This window comes from Phoenix dactylifera, chromosome 12 (genome assembly GCF_051530095.1).
Source record: "Phoenix dactylifera cultivar Ajwa chromosome 12, Ajwa_hap1_PhDact_Kaust_v1.1, whole genome shotgun sequence".
In the NCBI taxonomy this organism is placed as follows: Eukaryota; Viridiplantae; Streptophyta; class Magnoliopsida; order Arecales; family Arecaceae; genus Phoenix; species Phoenix dactylifera.
In genome coordinates, this window is record NC_143201.1 from 17,138,395 (window position 1) to 17,156,654 (window position 18,260).

Consider the following 18,260-nt stretch of genomic DNA (forward strand, 5'->3'; position numbering starts at 1 on the left):
ATCCATTGGCATTGGTTTTGGTACCAATATTAAAAACCATGATTAAGCACAAATATATTCCACAGTTAAGCCTTTGCCAACGTCTGTTTTTTTGAGGAGAAACTCTTGCTCATAGCCTAGTTTACCCATTCTTGACCTTGGAGTCAAGAAGGCTCAATGTTTAAGCCTTTTTTGGTCCATAGTATTGAGTAGTACATAATATCTTGATCATAATCCAAACCAAAATAGGTTCTGTTATGAGCCTTATGGTGCACATGAATGACATGATTTAAATGAGTCTAACCCTAAAGGATATACGCATCCTTAAGTAACCTATACAACATTCAGGGGGCGTTTGATATGGGGTGATCATCCTAAGATCAAGGGTGATATGGATGGAGGTGATGAGATTATCAAGTTTGATTGCACAATGGTGATTCTACATGGTAATGATTCTAAATCAACCCCACTCCTCAACTCGCCGCCCAACCCAGTGATGGGATACCCTCCTTGAGGTCGGGTTTCCAAGATCATCCTATTCCAGTTATCTTGGGCTAAACTTTGAGGAACAAAATGGCCCTTAGTTCAGCAGAAAAAATTGGTATATCATATACCATTAATATATTACATCAATTTTATATATTATATTATATTGCATATTATATTTATGATATATATTATATTGTAATATATTATTAATCATATTATTGTCATACTATTATTCAATGAAAATTTTAAATTATAGTAGACATATGTTATTGTACTTATATTTTTCTTATTTTTCTAATCAAAATAAATATTAGTATTAAAAAAGACATATTATAAGTATAAATAAAAATATTAATTGTATAATAACAATTAATATATATTTTAGTCTATTAATATTTTATTATAATATATTTTATATGATTAATAAATTTATCTTTATAGAATATATCAGAGATAATTTTGGTATTAAATGGCCAGTAAACTTGGGCTCCCATGGAATACTAAACAGGTTACTTGTGCATACCAAACACGGTGATCTTAAATCATTGGGGATCATATTACTCCGGGATAAGAATCACAAGTAATCTAAGATCACCTTGGTGATCCTATTTAGGTCACCAAATGCCACCTCAAGTCATTTAGGAGTTTGACCATTTGAGCATTTAGTCTACATATAGACATCTTCCACGTGGATTCATATGACATTCAAAAATTGTTGGTGTTTAACCTACAGCTCATAGCCTCATACAACACTTACGCTTATCGTCTAACTATATACAACTCCCTTGGGGATTCATACAAAAAATAGATCTCCCAAGACATTTTGAATCTTATGCCAATAAGGCCTTCGGGCTAATGGGCCACATTAAGGATTCAAAAAATATTTCAAGCTCTTCTGACCTTCACCCCAAGTATGTTGAAATTTGAGTTTATTGTTAATGTATTACGCATATACATCTATAGGATTCATAAAACGTCTGAATCTGTATGACCCTAAATGCAGACAATATTTTAGCCTGTGGTCCACAACTATACATTTTTATTCAAAAATAATGCAACATGTAGATCTTCTAAACTTTTAAAGTTGACTCGACATTAAGTCCACATAAACACATACATTTTTAACATTCAACTAAAATTTGAATCCTTTGGGATTTTGATCTTAAGCCCATATTTGTGTTGTGTTCCACATAACTATTTTCTTTATTAGCCTACAAAATATAGGGTCGTCATAAGACTCGTAAACTGAACCATATTAAACTTGGACTTAAGGCATGTACATATATTAGGAAGTAATGTCAATATGCTAACCTTGTCATAGAATATATTCCATCTTGTATATCCTTTGTATACACAGCGTATTAAATAACCAACATGCATTGGGGTATGACCCTGCTCAAACCATGAAATTGAGCAAATTATAATAAACTATTATAACTCCATGCTCCTTTTTGCGTCCAAAGCTGTTAAATGAAACCTTTGACCATAGATTTCCCAGTCTTAGAAGTTAGTAGCAATGTGAATCCCTTATTCACCTACAAGATGTAATTCCATCAAAGCCAACAAATTTGTGATGATTTTGTAGATGTTAAGATTAGAAGAGATATTTCAAAAAAAATAGAGGGTGGATTCAAGACTAAGAGATTCATATAGACATTACTAGCTCAAGATGTATGGATTAAACAATGGATTTCAAGGAATGCAGGTGCAAAGAAAATATACACAACAGACATAAGCAACTCAACTTATAATAATATTAAGCAAACATAATACAAAAATAATACCTTGAAGGAGATGTAAGTATGGTATGTGGATATTAAAATGATGGTATACAAGTTAAAATGAATAAGCCCAAAGCTGTATATGGAACTTTCCATGGCATGTATGCTAGTGCAAATGAAAGAAAATGTTCCAATTGAAACAAGGCAAGGGTGCTTGGAAGAATTGGTACTCCAAGAAAGCAGCATCAATTCATCCATGTTCACAGAACTGAAGATCGATGTCAAACTCTTTTTCTCAAAGTTTATTTATTTAATCACCTTTCTCAAGGAAAAATTGAAATATCCAAACATTATCATTTATAGCCCTGCATAACTAAAAAGCATCTATCTTATGCAAAGAAACTGAGGTAACAATAATAAGGACGAACTACGTTGATGGAGAAAAGAAAGGTTGTGAATTAGGGGCTTGTAGTTGTAATCATATCAATGACTAAAATGGATTTACCATCAACAAGACAAAAAAGAGGTACATGCAAAGAATGCCAAGGCCACAAAAGAGGACTTGTGAGACATGAAGTGCCGAGCATAATGAAAAATTTGACTTGGATGGGCATGAATGACCTATGTACATATGTACAAATATATATATATACACACACACACACTATAATATATGTGTATTCATGCAAGTTTACATGTATGTATATGCACGCACACAGGGGCTTGTTGATTATTGTTACAAACACTATCACCCACTCTTATTCACACATTTATACATTTTTGATCTTATTAGCTAGACTTTATTAATTTTATGTAGCATTTCACCCAATGCACCATTTTAACTTGAAAGTACAAAAACAAGTATTATTTACAACCAACTGCACATAGATCAACATGTTAACCTTAAAAAAATAAATGAACTAAAAATATCATTATAAAGGAATCTGTCATAGATAGATAGATAGAGAGAGAGAGAGCAAACCATAGGCAGCTGCACTAGTTTATGATTTGAGGCCTTGCAAAAATCTTCGACGCCGTCATAACTTAGCCAACGATCTCTCAACCCCCAACATATTGTTGTATTAGTTTTCCACGATTTATTGGTAAGTATCGTCCTCATGGTTCCAACATATGCCTATAACACATTACTGAAAATATAAGACCTATTAAAGAGGTTTTTTTCTTTGTTTGAAATCAATAATGTGGTAAACTAAAAAACAAGGGCCAAGCATACTGAAAGCAATAAACCATACAATTCGACCATTCTTGGAATACCAACAATGTGGTCAAGTGTAGAAAGAGCTAAACAAACTCAAAAAAACATTTTGTGGAGAGACAGTGTGATGTTAAGATATTTCTACATGCAACATGAACATCAAGAAGCCAATTTGGGGGAAAAAGCAAATAACAAAGAGACATAAGCACTAGTTACTCGTCTAACAAGCAAAAAATTCAAGCATTTATTCTCAATCAAGACAAAACCAAGTGCAAAATTAGAATTTCCGTGTAGGGGAGGGGAGCACGATGTCATAGTCCTTGGTCCATCATCTTATATTAAGTTTGTGACTTCGACCATTTGGAAGGAAACAAATGCGAGAATGAAAATTTATGAGGTCAGACCATCATTTACCAAGTTTATGAGGTTGTGATTTAGCAAAAATTCCTTTCTTTTAATAACAAAAGTCATGTTCCAAAAATATCAAAAAATTCATTATTTCATTATAGCATAAATATATGGTTAATACTAAAAATGTGTTGTTACAAGAGTGGCATGAGCAACCAGAGGAGGAGCCATGAGAAGTTTTAGGCAGGCTCTCCTTGATTATCATTTTCCTTTCCCACGGAGGTGGAGAAAAGCTCCTTAGAAATTCGCCATGAAAATAATCGCCTCCAAGCTAAGTGACTTCATAGTTTTATTTGTTGCAAGCCTGTGATTACAAACCCTTGGTCATCTCCCGCATCATGTGTCATTCTAGTATTAAACTAAAACTTCCTAATCATCCATTGAAACACGTCAGTACTAGAGATTTTTGTAGTTATAAATGGGCATGTGTTGTTAGAAGGGCTAAGAAGGTTGTTAGGGAGTTTCTAGAGGATTTGCTAATTGCTCCACCTATCCAGAATGCCCTAGACCCTTTTTCTATCAAAATTCAAGCCAACAGGACATTAGAAGTGGCCTCATTTGTTTAAAGTGCAGAGGTTTTGACTTTCTGATTCAAGGTTTTCCAAATGAAATTAAGAGAGCCATCATCTCTCTTGGTACTGATAAGGCCTAGGGACATGATAGATTCCCTAATTGCTTTTCTCAATGATGCTATAATTTCCTTAAGGAGGACTTCCAAGCTCTCTTTATTAATCTCTACAAGGGAAATTTAGATATCTGAAGATTAGTCATTAGACTATGCTTATTTATTTCTCATTTCAAAGAAAGAAGAAGCATTTTGACCTAAAATTGTCGCCCATTAGTCTAATCCATGATATCATTAAGATCATTTCTAAAATTGTTGGTTAATAAACTTGCTTCCTTGCTTCTAGATTCGGTTGAACTATCTCAGTCTACCTACATCAAGGGCTTTTCATGTTTAGTAACTTCAAGTCGATGAGCTTATCTTTAGCTGCAAGTGGCATAAGGTCAGGTGTGTCATTTGCAAACTTGTCTTCGAACAGGCTTTTGGTAATTAGGATTTTTCTATTGTTTCTTGGAAAATTGGGCTCCCCCTATGAATGGAATAGTTAGATTAGAGTGATAATCAGCACAAGGAAAGCAGCAGTCGTGATTAGTGGTAACACAGGTAGATGGAGAAAATACATGTTGAGCTGACATTCTCTCCTATCTCCAGCCTAGTCCTTGCTGACATCCGCTCTCATTTTTTCTGGATTGTGCTGAGGAGGGTTTACTCTCTAAGCAACTTTAGTAGTTAGCATAAAATTTGTAACTTGCAATTGAAAGTAGCAGTCTTTGTTAGTGGTAAGGTGGGTATATGGATCAAATGCATGTCGAGCTGGCATTCTCTCCTCTCTCCTACTAGTCCTTGCTGACATTCTCTCATTTGTCTGGATTATGCTGAAGAAGGTTTATTCTCTAGGCAATTTTGGAAATTAGGGTAAAGTCTGTAGCTTGCAATTTGTTGATGATACAACTCTTTTTTTTGAGGATGATTACTCTTTAAATCAGAACTCTGAAATTTATCCTCTATTGATTTGAAGTTTGAACTACTATCTAGCATAAGAATTAATTTCTCCAAGAGCTCATTAACCAAGCGTGGTTTAGTTCTGAATATGCTCTTCAAGGAGGACCATCTTCCAATTACTTATCTAGATGTTCCTCTCTTTAATAACAAAATAAAAATAACAAGATTCAGTTGCTGGAAAAGCTTGATAGAAGACTTGTAAGCTAGAAAGGTAAATGCATCTACTTTGGTGGCTAGCTCACTTTACTCGACTTTGTGCTCTCCAATCTATCTTCCTATTACATGTTTGATTTTAAGCTATAGGTCTAAATCTCTAAACATATTGATAAATTATGCAAGGCTTTTATTGAGAATTGATCAAAGCTAATTAGTACTCTTGAGGTAGACTTTGGTCCTTTCCTCCTATTTGACATGAATTTTGCAGAATCCTAGACCTCTTCTACTGCTGTCTTTTTTTCTTCTTGGTAGTGTTTTTTTTTCTTTTTTTTGGTACACCAGCGCCTCACTATACAGGGATGTGAGTACACCACAAGCAGTCAGAAGACTAAACATGGACTAGGCCCTGCGGAATGAAGCTAGTGTCATCCCATAGAAAAGCTCCGGAGTGATGAGCTGCAAAGGAAGCGACACAGTCCGCCGCACCATTCGCCTCAGGAAGACTACCAGCAAGGCCATATTCCTCTTCATCTCTCCTTCCCCTTCCTTATGAGGCCTTTTGTAGGAAGTGTTCCTGAAATATATCTTCTGAAGTATGCATAGAAATTCTTGGTCCATTAATGTGGCTTGCTACTAAAAATAGGCTACACATTAGAGAAGTTCTAGCTTATAAAAATGGTTGATTAGTTCTTGCTATTCTCTACATTGCTGTGGCACTAAACTGTAAATAACCTTGCCCTCAACTATCCTTATTGAAAATATTTGGAGGAAAGTATCCTCTGTTATGTAGCTTAAAGGCCATCCTGCAACTCTTTGATCTTTGTGCACTCTTTGGCACATTAAAAGGGCAAGGCCATCTTGAGAAACTCTTTGGAATCACCTTTTCATTGATATCTGATAGAGCATTTGGAAAGAAATAAAATTCAAGGATAATTTTGAAGAAAAAGCATTCCTCTCCAGATGTGGTTCTTCACTTAAGCCTCATGTGCTTTAAAGACTGGCTCACCCTCAGCAATGGCTTCGAAAAGCATTGCTTCTTTGCATTTTGGGGGTGCCCAACTTCTCTCCTATCCTTAATCAAGCTACTGACTCTTTTCCCCTCCTAATCTTATTTCATTCCTATTTCCTTCCTTTTCCTTTATTCAACATTCAATTTTTTGCTTTTTTTATTTCGCTTGTAATCTTTTAATACCTTTAGTAAATTGGGTGGGTTAATCCTCCCATTCCCCCCAAAAATTGTAGGTATCTACACCTAGGAGTAAGGAGAGGCAAATCATTACTTAAGAGATTCATGCACTATTTGAAAAGTAGTGGGAGTGTTTAAAGGTGTTCATGATGTGAGAATTGTTAGGTCAATTTTATTTTCTCAAACTAAATCTCTTCAGTCAATGAGAATTAGGGGGAAGGAAGGGCATCGAACCAGCCAGAAAAGGGGTTGAAGGAATGGAATCATGACGACCATGAAAGAGCATGTTGGAGCGGGTGGATAGTGGGACAACAGGGGTCACAATATGCTCACATATTCTTAAAGAAAAGAAAACATTTTGCTAACATTTACATTTTCAAAACATTGGAAGTAAGGATGATAATCAAGAAAGGATATATATGCAATTGAGTGGTATCTCAGCTGGAGGAATGAGTATACAAGAGAAAAACATAGGACTGCTACCAACAAAGTACAAGGCACTATTAAACAGATTGAGTTGTGCAACAAAGATTTGAGAAAGCTCCAATCAGGAGAGCTGCTCGAATTTGCATTGAAGGGTCTAAGGAGGAAGGAAAGGCCTACGCTAACATGGATGAATGCTTTCGAAAAGAACTGAAAAGCCTTGAGTAACAGCAAAGGCTGCCCTTTAGACAAATAACTAGTGAAGAAGGATTAGTAAGGAAACCCTTCTATTTAGGACAAGGTGGACAAGGCTTGATAGTTATGGTCATGGTTATACAGACATGCACACAAATCCTCAGAACACAAGCATATACATTTATATTTACATAGTGAGGACCCATTTCATAGTTTAAGCTTCTTATACAACTGGTTATCAACCTATCACCAACTATCAACATCCATTTAGGACCCCCATCAGCATTGATGGAACTTAAACTTATTTGAAATTTTGAATTATAATCATGAAGGAAGGCTCAGAAGTTAAGATCTACAAGCTGATAAAAGACAATCAGCAGCTAAAAAAGAAAAAGTCACCTTTAAGTCCTTCTTCATGGCTCTACTTATTGCGTTTAGTGCGAAACCAGAGGAACCAGATGTAAGGTAAGGTCTTCTGTAAACCATGGCATCTTCCTCTTTCATCATATATGGTCCACAGCTGGTCAAAGCCTTGTCACTAGCCCTGAGGGGATCCTGAAAATTGGCAATGACAACTATATCATCATGTAACACTTTTTGTTTTTTGACGGCCAGATCCTATAAAACAACTATCAAACATGTCAATGAAATATTACGAAGTCTTCTAACCTGGGAGAATATTTCGCCCAACAAGAAGTTGCTGAATAGGGCCAATGTTGATGGCAACTTTGCATGTTTCTCCATCAACTTTATGGTAAGCATAGCTAATGTTAGTACCAAATCTTCAGGTTCCAAGAATAAACAATAATGGAATCCTTAAAATTCTCTTTTACAATAAAAAAATAAGTTAAGACAAATTAGTTCTGTTTAATGTTTGGATGTTTTCTTACAGGGGGATTGATGAGAACAAGATCTCTCAGTTTCTCTTGATGACAACTGGCATACTTTACAACTACAGGAGCAAAATAACCCTGTAGAGATATTACAACAAAAATATTTATTTACACAGGACATTTTAGGTAAATGATCTCATCATGTCCATAAAAAAAAGATGAAGGATGATCATGCAACGTACCTGAACAACAAGAGAAAGCTTATCAGGAGCCATTTCATTGACAAGTGACTCCAGAGATGAAGCATAATCTGTAACATGTAATTCAGCTCCAGTAAAAACAGATAAACAACTTCTTTCATTAATAACCGTAAGAACAAAAGATTTACATAATTGTGGTTTATAATGTCTACCATCCAAAGTATAGTCAAAACCAAATTTTGGCTGAGGCTTATCTGAAAATCCAAAACCTGGAATACATGAAAATTTTCTCTCTCATAAGCATTTAACGTGCATGAATGATGATGGGACAAACAGTAAGCACAGCCACTTAGTGATAAGAAACTTCAATTTCAGTAAAGTATTGAATCATTTGTTTCCCAGGTACAAGAAATCTCATGATTATCCGACAAAATGTGAATAAACAGAACAAATAATTATTTTTCTTGTAGTATGATTCACATGCTTAAAAAGTCAATATAACGCTGAACAAAATTAGATGTTCTTAAAAAATATAATATTCCTGACACCAATTGAAGAGAGAAATAAAGAGAGAAAGACATCCCTCCCTCCCTCCCTAACTGTAGGTGCTTTTATGAAGCTGTCGCAAACATCAAGAGGTTTGGATGAAGCTTATGGCTTGACCAGGGTTCACGAGCCCCTTGTGATAAAATGTGAATGAGACATGGCGAACTGTTTCAGGATTGTAATATAATCTACATGTGAAACAAAGGTTGACGTCTTTTATAATAACATTTCTAAAAAGACTAAGAGAATGGCCTCTCTCTCATTCTCCCAACTAGTGGATGCTTTGCTGCAGCTGTTGCAAACACCATGGAGGTTCAGACTTGAGGCCCAAAGTTCATAAGCTTGGAACAGGTTTTGGTAGCACACTCAACATGTTAACCACTTCCATCCAATACTCATCTCACCAGACATATCTGTGCCCTAATGGAATTTCTGGCCCTCAACTGTAATGCTTTTAACAAAGATAAGAAAACTGAATATTAAAAGATCTGGCTACTGTGACATTAGCCAGACCATCAATACCACCAGCACACGTGTCAGCTTCAAATGCACCATCTAAGTTATATTTTTCCCACTTCACCAGAATAGGATTCTCTAGTTTGCAGTTCCAATTATCAACCAGTCATGGCTTGGGACAGAATCACTTTAGCAGTAACTCTTATTAACATCAAGGATCATGGTAGCACCAAGAATTAACACAACATGCTCAAGGATTTTGGACTTCAAGAATAAAACTTGAGGACTATGTTTTCATGTCAAACATCAGTATCGACAAAGTATCTAAAGAAGGTCATGTTTAAGAAATTATTTTTGCAAAGCCTGTATGGACTAAAGGAGTCATAATTTTCTTAGATACATCTCTCTCCCAAGCATTTACTGAAGCCCAATTTCATCTCCATTTGGCCCCGTGCTTTGAACTCCCTATTTAGTTATTTTATGTCTCCTTAAGCAATCTTAGATTATCCTTCAATGTCAGCCTTGAAACTAGTAAGAAATATTTGACTAACGAGCAGGTGTTTTAACATATTAATGGACTTAGAGTGTGCAAATCCAAAGTTTACAAAAAATAATGCATCATGCTGGTATTTCTATCAACAGATATTTCTAAAAATTTAGACAAATTTTGAAGGAGAAACAAAGTCTCGTATGTCTTCTTAAAATTCCAAAAAGTTGTTCCTGCTCCCTAAAGAAAAAGAAAACATCAATTTCCAAAACAAGTCTCCCACTGCCCATGATCCCAACAATTGACTGTTGACACAATTCCTTTGGGCATGTCTGCATTCTTCTTTTAAGGAACCATATTAACATAATTACCACTCCCCACCCATATTCAACCAAAATTACCAATTCAATATCTGGTGTTATTGGCTAATTTTGTATTACTCCGTATAAAATAGAAGTGTAACTTATTGTTCTAGTATCGATCAATGATCAATCTTATTTGATCATACCACATAAATCTTATCATTGGAGCAATGAGTAAACTTAGAAATAGGATGAATAAATGTTTCAGTGAATGCATCCTTATGCTAATTGACATTTAGGATGGCTCTGGAATCGAGAATATACATATAGGCAACATCGATTATTTGCTGATGCAAGAAAAATTTGCATCACATAGCATCCATAGGATCATATCATTGTGTACATGGAAGCAAGGAGAGTTATGCATGATGCAGAACATAAATAGGACACACAATATGAACCATTAGCTGTGTGCTGTCATATATTCATCCCAATGGTTTTCTTTTGCAACATAAGATTGTTTCAAAATCTTGTAGAGTTTGAAGAAATATGAATTGGAAGGAGTTGCACATGAAACATCATAAAGGCGAACCACAATCAAGCTCATTCTCTAAGATATCACCAGGTAATGTACAGCTATGTCAACATAACTAAAAATCATTTTGGAAAGTCAACCGAATGCAGAAGAAATTTTGAAGAATAAGCTGTGAATTATCCTAAGTTGAACAAAAAGGGCTTTCGAATCTTCTGTGTGGGCACATACAAAATCATATAGCATCCTACAAAGTTTGATAAATGTGGATTCAGAAATATACAAGAGTATTTATCATAAAAATAAGACTGGAAACTAGCATTACCAATGTCATTGCTGAGAGATGTATTTTCCATGGAACATAGAGCTTTTCAAGAATGTAATTTGGAAAATAAATTTAATTCACTATGTCAATATGGAAAAATGGGTCATAGAAACCTAAAGAAATACTAATTTAAATTCTTGAGAACATGTGCAAGTTGTGGTAAAGAAACAAAAGGATTTAAGGAAGAAAGAGGTAATTAGTTTGATATGATCTCCTTTGCTTTCCCATTCCGTTCTCATATATTCCCTCATTTTGCAAATCTTTTCCTGTGCTTGCTTCCCACTTCAGGGCTTCCCATTCAACTATAACTCCTTGGATCCGTTTTAGCATGTAAAAATCAGGCATTTGAAAAATTTCTTCTTACGTTGCAGATCATTAATCTGAAGAGGCATTGGTCTATCAATGCCTAAATGAAGATTTACTATTCTGTAATTGGGTATAATATATAGGTTATTTAGTTCTAGTCCTTTCACGGTGTATAGCTCATATATTCACAACTGGAATGATTTTCATTGGTTGGTTTGTGCTTTAAAGTTTTAAATAGCTAAGGTTACAAACTGTCATGGGTTCTATCCATTTGGAATATCTACTCTTATCATCTCATGTGTGAAAAAAATTTTCAGAAGGAACTTCATTCTTTCTCTCTTATACAAGCAACTCGGTACTTCAACCTCTTAAACAAGGAACTTCTCCTGCTGCTTTCTTTGTTTTCCCCCCTTTCCAGGTTTCACAAATTTATTTTGCACTTGCCCTGAGTTCAAGGATGTACTCAGTAAAAAAACCTCTATTACAGTTTACAAAATAATTCCATGGCAGTCCCAATACTTGACAAAAAGGTGGAGTCTCAACGTCAGGTATGCAGGCACCACATGCTGTAAATGGAAATTTTACAAGAATCTATAATGCTGACAAAAGATAATAATGTTTTTTCATTAACAACCTATTGAAAAGAAATCCCAGTTGAGTCAAACTCTGAAAGACCCACTGTATTGTGAAACCAGAGCTCACAAGGTGAAGCGAACTCATGATAAATGGCACTATATACAATAGTATGAGGCATGAGAACCAAGCATATTTTGTTAGAAGCAAAAAAAGGTTCCTAACTACTTATATATAGACACGAACTTACCAAGCCAATCAAAAGCAATGGCATGATAATCTTCAGACAGTACAGTAAGAACTTTGCGATACGAGTATGCCTGTTTATCAATAATTCAAAAGCATATATCTTAGAAAAGGAGGGTTATATTCTCCACAGTTATTACAACTACCACAAGTTAAAATACATCAGTGTACAGTGTCAAGAATTTCAAGGTAACTAAGAAAAGATGGGATCATCCCTTTCAAGCCAAAAGCAGCTTCAAGACAATCATTTGATAGATGCAAGATTTAAAAAAACAAATAATCACAGTTTCCAAAACTCTTTAAGTAGATAAGTAGATAATCTCTTGTGGACAAAAGCTCAATTTGATGAACTAGCCCAGTTGGAGTATGAACATTAGTGGCCTGGGTTTGTAAAACCTTTTGTATATCACACTATATACTAAAACAAGAAGATAAAATTCCATACTGTAAGAATGACAAAGGAATACATCTGCACGGTAAACTCTTTGAGAAGGTAAGCATAGAAGGATCGATGCTATTGTCAAGAATTTCTCAAAAATACAAAAATGGAAGACAAAAAAGAGTTAAAGCATCAAAGAGTTTTTCTTACTCTTGCCAAATTTCTCCACAAGGAGGAAGAGCATCCATATGATTTTAATTATTTGGTAGGTATTTATGGTAGAGTTTAGAAAGCACGATAGGCCAAACTGGACCGAACTACCCGGTTCGGCCCATACCGAGCCGACCCGGTGGGAAACCGAGTCGGTTCGCCTATTGAAATCGGTTCCGGCCCTGAACCTGCCAGAATAGGTTCCAAACTGACTGAAACCAGCCGAAAAAGGCCTAAATCAGACCGAGCCAGTAGGAACCATCCTGGAACCAGCCAAAACCGTCTTGGAACCAGCAAGAACCGTCATGGAACCGTCCGGAACCATTCGAAACCAGCCGGTTCCACTTGAACCCAGTGCGAACTGTCCGGTTTGCACCGAGTTGACCCGGTTCGAAACCGGCCCCCCTCCCCCTCTGCTTTTTTTGTTAAAAATAAGTATTGGAAAGGCCGAAGGCCTTCCTAACAGTTTGTTTTGGAAGTTCCACCGACTCCCCCTTTTTCCTAATTTGCGAAATCACACCGATTCAGTGTGATTGAAGAAAGATCCAAGCTTAAATAAGATGTGCTTCCTCTCTCCTATCTCATTTTCTCGATTTTTTTTGGCTTAAAAAAATAGCTTGAAATTTGCAAAATAAGGGAGGATCATGCCAAAATCTTCGATTTGGTCTTGATTCGAAAATCTATAAGAGGCATTGCCACTCAACGAGATTTTAGATATCGGTATGTATGTTGTACTTTAAATATATGTAATTGATTGTATTATTTTATATTTTTAACTCACTACTTGATTTGAGAATATTTCATGTTGCTTCTTATAACATGCAGCATCTCACTAATTATTTTATGTTTTGTATCATTGTAAAACAATAAGATGCATCATTTAGGTTAAATAAGAATCGTACAAACATTAAAAATATTAAAAAGACATCAAATTAGACTTAAAATCATTAAAAAGTTTAAAAAAATTGACTACCAATAAAATTAACTTCAAAAACTCCAAAAAAAATGTGCATGTCGGTACCATACTGGCACGCCCAAGCGTGCCGTGTGTCGGTATGGTACCGAACCGACCGATATGGGTCCTGGTACCGATTCGGTGGACCTTGTTAGAAAGAGCTTATTAAGTGGGCAATGATGATGAAATGTCATCTAAAATAAACACAAGAACAAAAATAAGTACGAATAGAGAAATTATGAACATATAAAGTCAGGAATTCCTGGTGGCAATTAATCATTGCTAGGATATACTAAGCCCTTAACTTTTGTTCACTTTTTTAATCATAAAGAAAATTAAATTGGAAATTCGAGGCAAGAGGACTTCAAAAGTCCAAATCTAAGCCATCAATGTAGTCAAAGCAATTTCAATAAGGTAGGCAAATGGTGTTAGACCATGTGACTTGCTGCATGCAGTAGTCAGCAACAAATTTATGTAAGGAATAAATGCTGAATGTTGATGAGTATTGTGTGTTAGCAGAGGATTATATCCACACACATGAAATTTTATCATGTGGCAGATAATATCAATTTATCATCCATGAGCAACAATGCACAACATAACCTTACTGTCATACTAATTGGGCAAGGCTTAACAGAGAAGCTAGTCCCAGAAAAAAGTACATTTAACTTATTTACTAGAAATTTTGGAACACTAACTAAAAAGAGTGCAGTATTCATGGTTGCATTGATTCAAAGAAGAGACAATAAAACTTGCTTACAAGGAACTAGAAAGAAAAAGCTAGAAAAATCATTGATGACTAGAACCTATGTACTTGGGAAGGATAATACCAGAAATAAGGTCAGAATACTGATAGATCAAAATTGAAGGATAAAAAGCTTAGTGATAATTAGGTAGCTTTCAGCATTAGATGTAAAAATTATTGATACAGATAAAGCTCATGGACTCAAAGAACTGGAGAAAAACTAAAGAAGAAACTTTGAAAGGAAAGGTATTCTGAATTGTTTAAGGATATAATACATAATTACCTAAACGCTAGGTAGGAAAGAGTAGTATGGATTTTTAGAGGGTGTACAATGGATATGGGTTTGGTGATATTAATATAACTAGTGTCTGCCGAACCAGGCGGAATAGCCCGGTTTGGACAATGTCGAGCTGACTCGGTATGAAATCGGGTCGGTTCGCCCAAAGTTCGCCGTACCGACCGTACAGACGTACCGGTACCGAACCGAGCCGAATCGGTATCGTACCAAAAATGCCACATAAAGCCACGCGCTCTCCCGTGAAGAACACCCCGTACCGGTGCAAACCGACTCAGTTCGCACCGATACGGGTATATACTGGTGGGAATCGAGCGATTCGCACTGGTACGGGTATAGACCATGAACCGAGCGGTTCGCACTGGTACTGTTCGCATCGGTACAGGCCATGAACCGATTAATTTCGACCCAATCTGGATTAAAAAATATTTTTTTAAAAATGAATAAATATTAAAAAAATTGTAAAATCAGAATGTATTTAGGGGCATGCAACCTACTCTTCATAAAAATTTGGTGACCATCTATTTAAGTTTTGATGTGGTCATGTGCACAGTGGCCTAAACCTAAATTTGAAAAAAATTGAGAAATAAGTAACCTTTGATGCATACCCGAAGGCCTAGAAAAATATATGTAGCATCCATTATTGGGTTCTGCATAGATTTGAGATGAAATTCATTTTTTAAATATTAATATTAAAAAATATTATTTTTAAATTCAAAAAATAATTAAAAAAATATAGATATACCAAAAATTGTGAAAAATTAGTAGTACGTATTACATAATTCAGAAGTAATTTCTGAGGTAGAAATTATATTTTTCTGAGTTTATAATATTTAAATGTACGAATATTGAATTTTAAATATATGTAATTGATCGTATTATTTTTAAATTTTCACATCACTACTTGATTTGAGGATATTTTATGTTGTTCGTTGTAGAATGCAATATTTCACTAATTATTTTTATGATTTGTATCATTTTAAAGTAATAAGATGCATTACCTAGGTTAAACTGGGATCATAGAAACATCAAAAAATATCAAAAAAAATCAAATTAGACTTAAAATTATTGAAAAAGTTCAAGAAGAGTACTTAGCAATTAAATATTCTCGAAAACTCCAAGAAAAAGGGACCATACTGGTTTGGTACGGTACCGAACCACACCGGGCGCTAACTGGTCCAGATCCCGGTACCAATTTGGTGGACCTTGGATACAATAGTGGATATGGTTTGGTGATATGAATACAAAAAAACTCAAAATTTGAGTTTGTAATCGTTAATGATTTAGCAGTAAAAAATTCACATTTAAGAAGATAAATGAGCATTTAATTGCTTCTAAGAGTTAGAAAAATTTGTCCAGGATAATTTTTTCCGATGAGGAAGATCAATATCAGCATGCAAATTTTATAAGGTGATAATGAGGAAAACCTAACCACACAACAAAAGCAAGTAGTTAAAAGGGGAACAAACTAGAGGTTAAAAAAAATGAATGATTTTGCTAGATGCCCAAGGATTAGATAGTAGAGTTTAAAGACAATAATTTTCTCTCTCATTAATGTTATCAAATGTATGTGTAACCTATACTAAACTAAGAAAACATCAATGGCCAATTGTACTAAAAAAGTTTGTAGAGAAATTTCTGGAGAGTCTAAATGCATAGAACAGGAATACAGAGAAATTTCATTGTTGAAATATGAGGCACAAAAGGCCATCAAAGACATACACATAGCAATGAACAGAAATAATAGCCAAGGCCTTGGAATTTTTATAAAGATGCACATAAATAAAAAAAGGCAAGTCTAGCTGAAGAATATGGTGACTTTAATGACATATTAGGTTCAAAAAAAGGTTAGAGTGAAACCTATTAAGTCAGATAGGATATGTTAGAGGAAAACTAAAGGTGTTAATAAAGTTAGGTTATTTAAAAGTGAGGATATCCATGTGTAGTCAGACACCGATTTATCAAAAAAAAAAAAGTGAGGATAACAGGATTTTGGTGAAAAATTGAAAGATTAAAGAAAGATGAAAAAGTTATGACCAGAAATTGTTAGATGAGACTCTGTTAGATAAATTTGCATAGAGGAGGCACCATTAGGGAGTTACCAAGTGTCTCTCCATGCAATCCAAGAGGATGAAGTAGAGATAGTTTTGAAGGAAAATGATGCAAAAGTGAAGGACACTACAGTCAGATGAGAAACGAACTGTTGTCGGTAATATCATGAGAAAAATCAAACTAGTTCAGTTAGCTATCTCATTCAATGGGATTTGGCAAATCAGGAAATTGACTAATCACTGGCATACTTTGTTACTGAGTAATAGGCAAAATGGATGAACAAATTTAGACCAAAATATGGCAGAAGTAAACATGTGAGTCATAACATGTAACTTTGCATTTGTGATTGTGATAGAACAATTTTTTTTTAAGAAAAATGAGGACAAACTTAAGAAAGAAGGTCAAGAATGGAGGCTATTTTCTTAGGAAATAAATAGAAACTGAAAGAGAATAAGTAAAAGTCTACATGTGATCTTTAATGACTTGAACATGTGACTGTACCAAGAGGTTCCATGGTGGGAATCAAGAAAGCACCATTAGAGAGTTGTGGACACATACCTAATAGAATTAACCTAGCTGTACCCAGTGGAGAGGTGATTCTGGGTCTGGGATGTTATGTGCAAGTGACATATACTTGTATCACAGAACTGCTTTGTATAGTCATCTATCATGATTTCTGAATAATAAAATAATGCTCACGTTTTTGTAACTTAATTGCAATGATAGACATTGGCATGAATGATACAACAATAAGAAACCTCTTTACTATAATCCTTGCAAAATATAGCACCCACGTGAGCAATTCACCGCAATAGAGGTGCTAGAGTATACAGGGACGACACATATTACATGAATTTACACATTTAGGCAGCATATGAGGGATGAATATGCCATAATAAATACATGCAACATGATGACCTACCATACACAACAATTTTTTTGGTCGGACCTCTGGCCTAATTTCTTCTCAAAAAAATATCCATTACAATTTCTAGTAGGAATCAGAGCTATGCGGTCCTCAGCTTACAATAGATAAAACTCTATATTGCCTCAAATTAATGCATAAAGCTCTTTATTGCTAACTCATTATCAATAAAAGAAAAAATTGACAAAACTAAAGACTCCAAAAAAAGAAAATACATATAAGAACCATTTAATTAGAAAAAAAGATGAATACTTTTCTATTACATGCCAAGTCATATCAAGTGAAAGAGGATACTAGCTCATAAAAAGGCAAGCAGCGGCAGTCAGATTCCAAGGACATAGAGACAGATCAAAGCTTTAGAGTAGTAAGATGATTGCATAGGGAGATGACTACCATGTCTAAAAAGCAAAAAAATATGACGATCTGCAGGTTCATTTTTGGGGAAACTTTGGGGAAGCAAGACGAGTAGGTGACTGGTACTAATAAAATCAAGGCAAATTTGGGGAATCATGTGAAAGAATGGTTGCATGGAAACAGAAGTTCATCTTGATAT

The 18,260-nt window shown here is 35.0% G+C and overlaps 1 protein-coding gene across 30 annotated transcripts in view; it reads right to left on the reverse strand.

Moving 5' to 3' along the window:
- Positions 1 to 18,260, reverse strand: part of LOC103716142 (alpha/beta-Hydrolases superfamily protein) — a 40,319-nt gene that overhangs the window by 5,448 nt on the left and 16,611 nt on the right. For 13 of the 30 annotated variants that reach the window (XR_015972036.2, XR_015972026.2, XR_015972023.2 and 10 more), the window contains exons 6-13: positions 12,151 to 12,220; positions 8,562 to 8,642; positions 8,416 to 8,483; positions 8,231 to 8,311; positions 8,010 to 8,087; positions 7,740 to 7,895; positions 3,172 to 3,324; positions 1,780 to 1,860 (exon numbers count right to left, since the gene is read on the reverse strand). Coding sequence is in view for 10 of the 30 variants with exons in the window: in XM_088708680.2 (XP_088564806.1) it covers positions 1,780 to 1,860; positions 3,172 to 3,324; positions 7,740 to 7,895; positions 8,010 to 8,087; positions 8,231 to 8,311; positions 8,416 to 8,483; positions 8,562 to 8,642; positions 12,151 to 12,220 (768 nt within the window). In the remaining 20 variants the exon portion in view is untranslated. Of the gene's footprint in view, positions 1 to 1,779; positions 1,861 to 1,945; positions 2,004 to 3,171; positions 3,338 to 7,739; positions 7,896 to 8,009; positions 8,088 to 8,230; positions 8,312 to 8,415; positions 8,484 to 8,561; positions 8,643 to 12,150; positions 12,221 to 18,260 lie in introns of all 30 variants that reach the window. The other 17 variants (XR_015972028.2, XR_015972033.2, XR_015972034.2 and 14 more) reach the window with 10 other exon arrangements.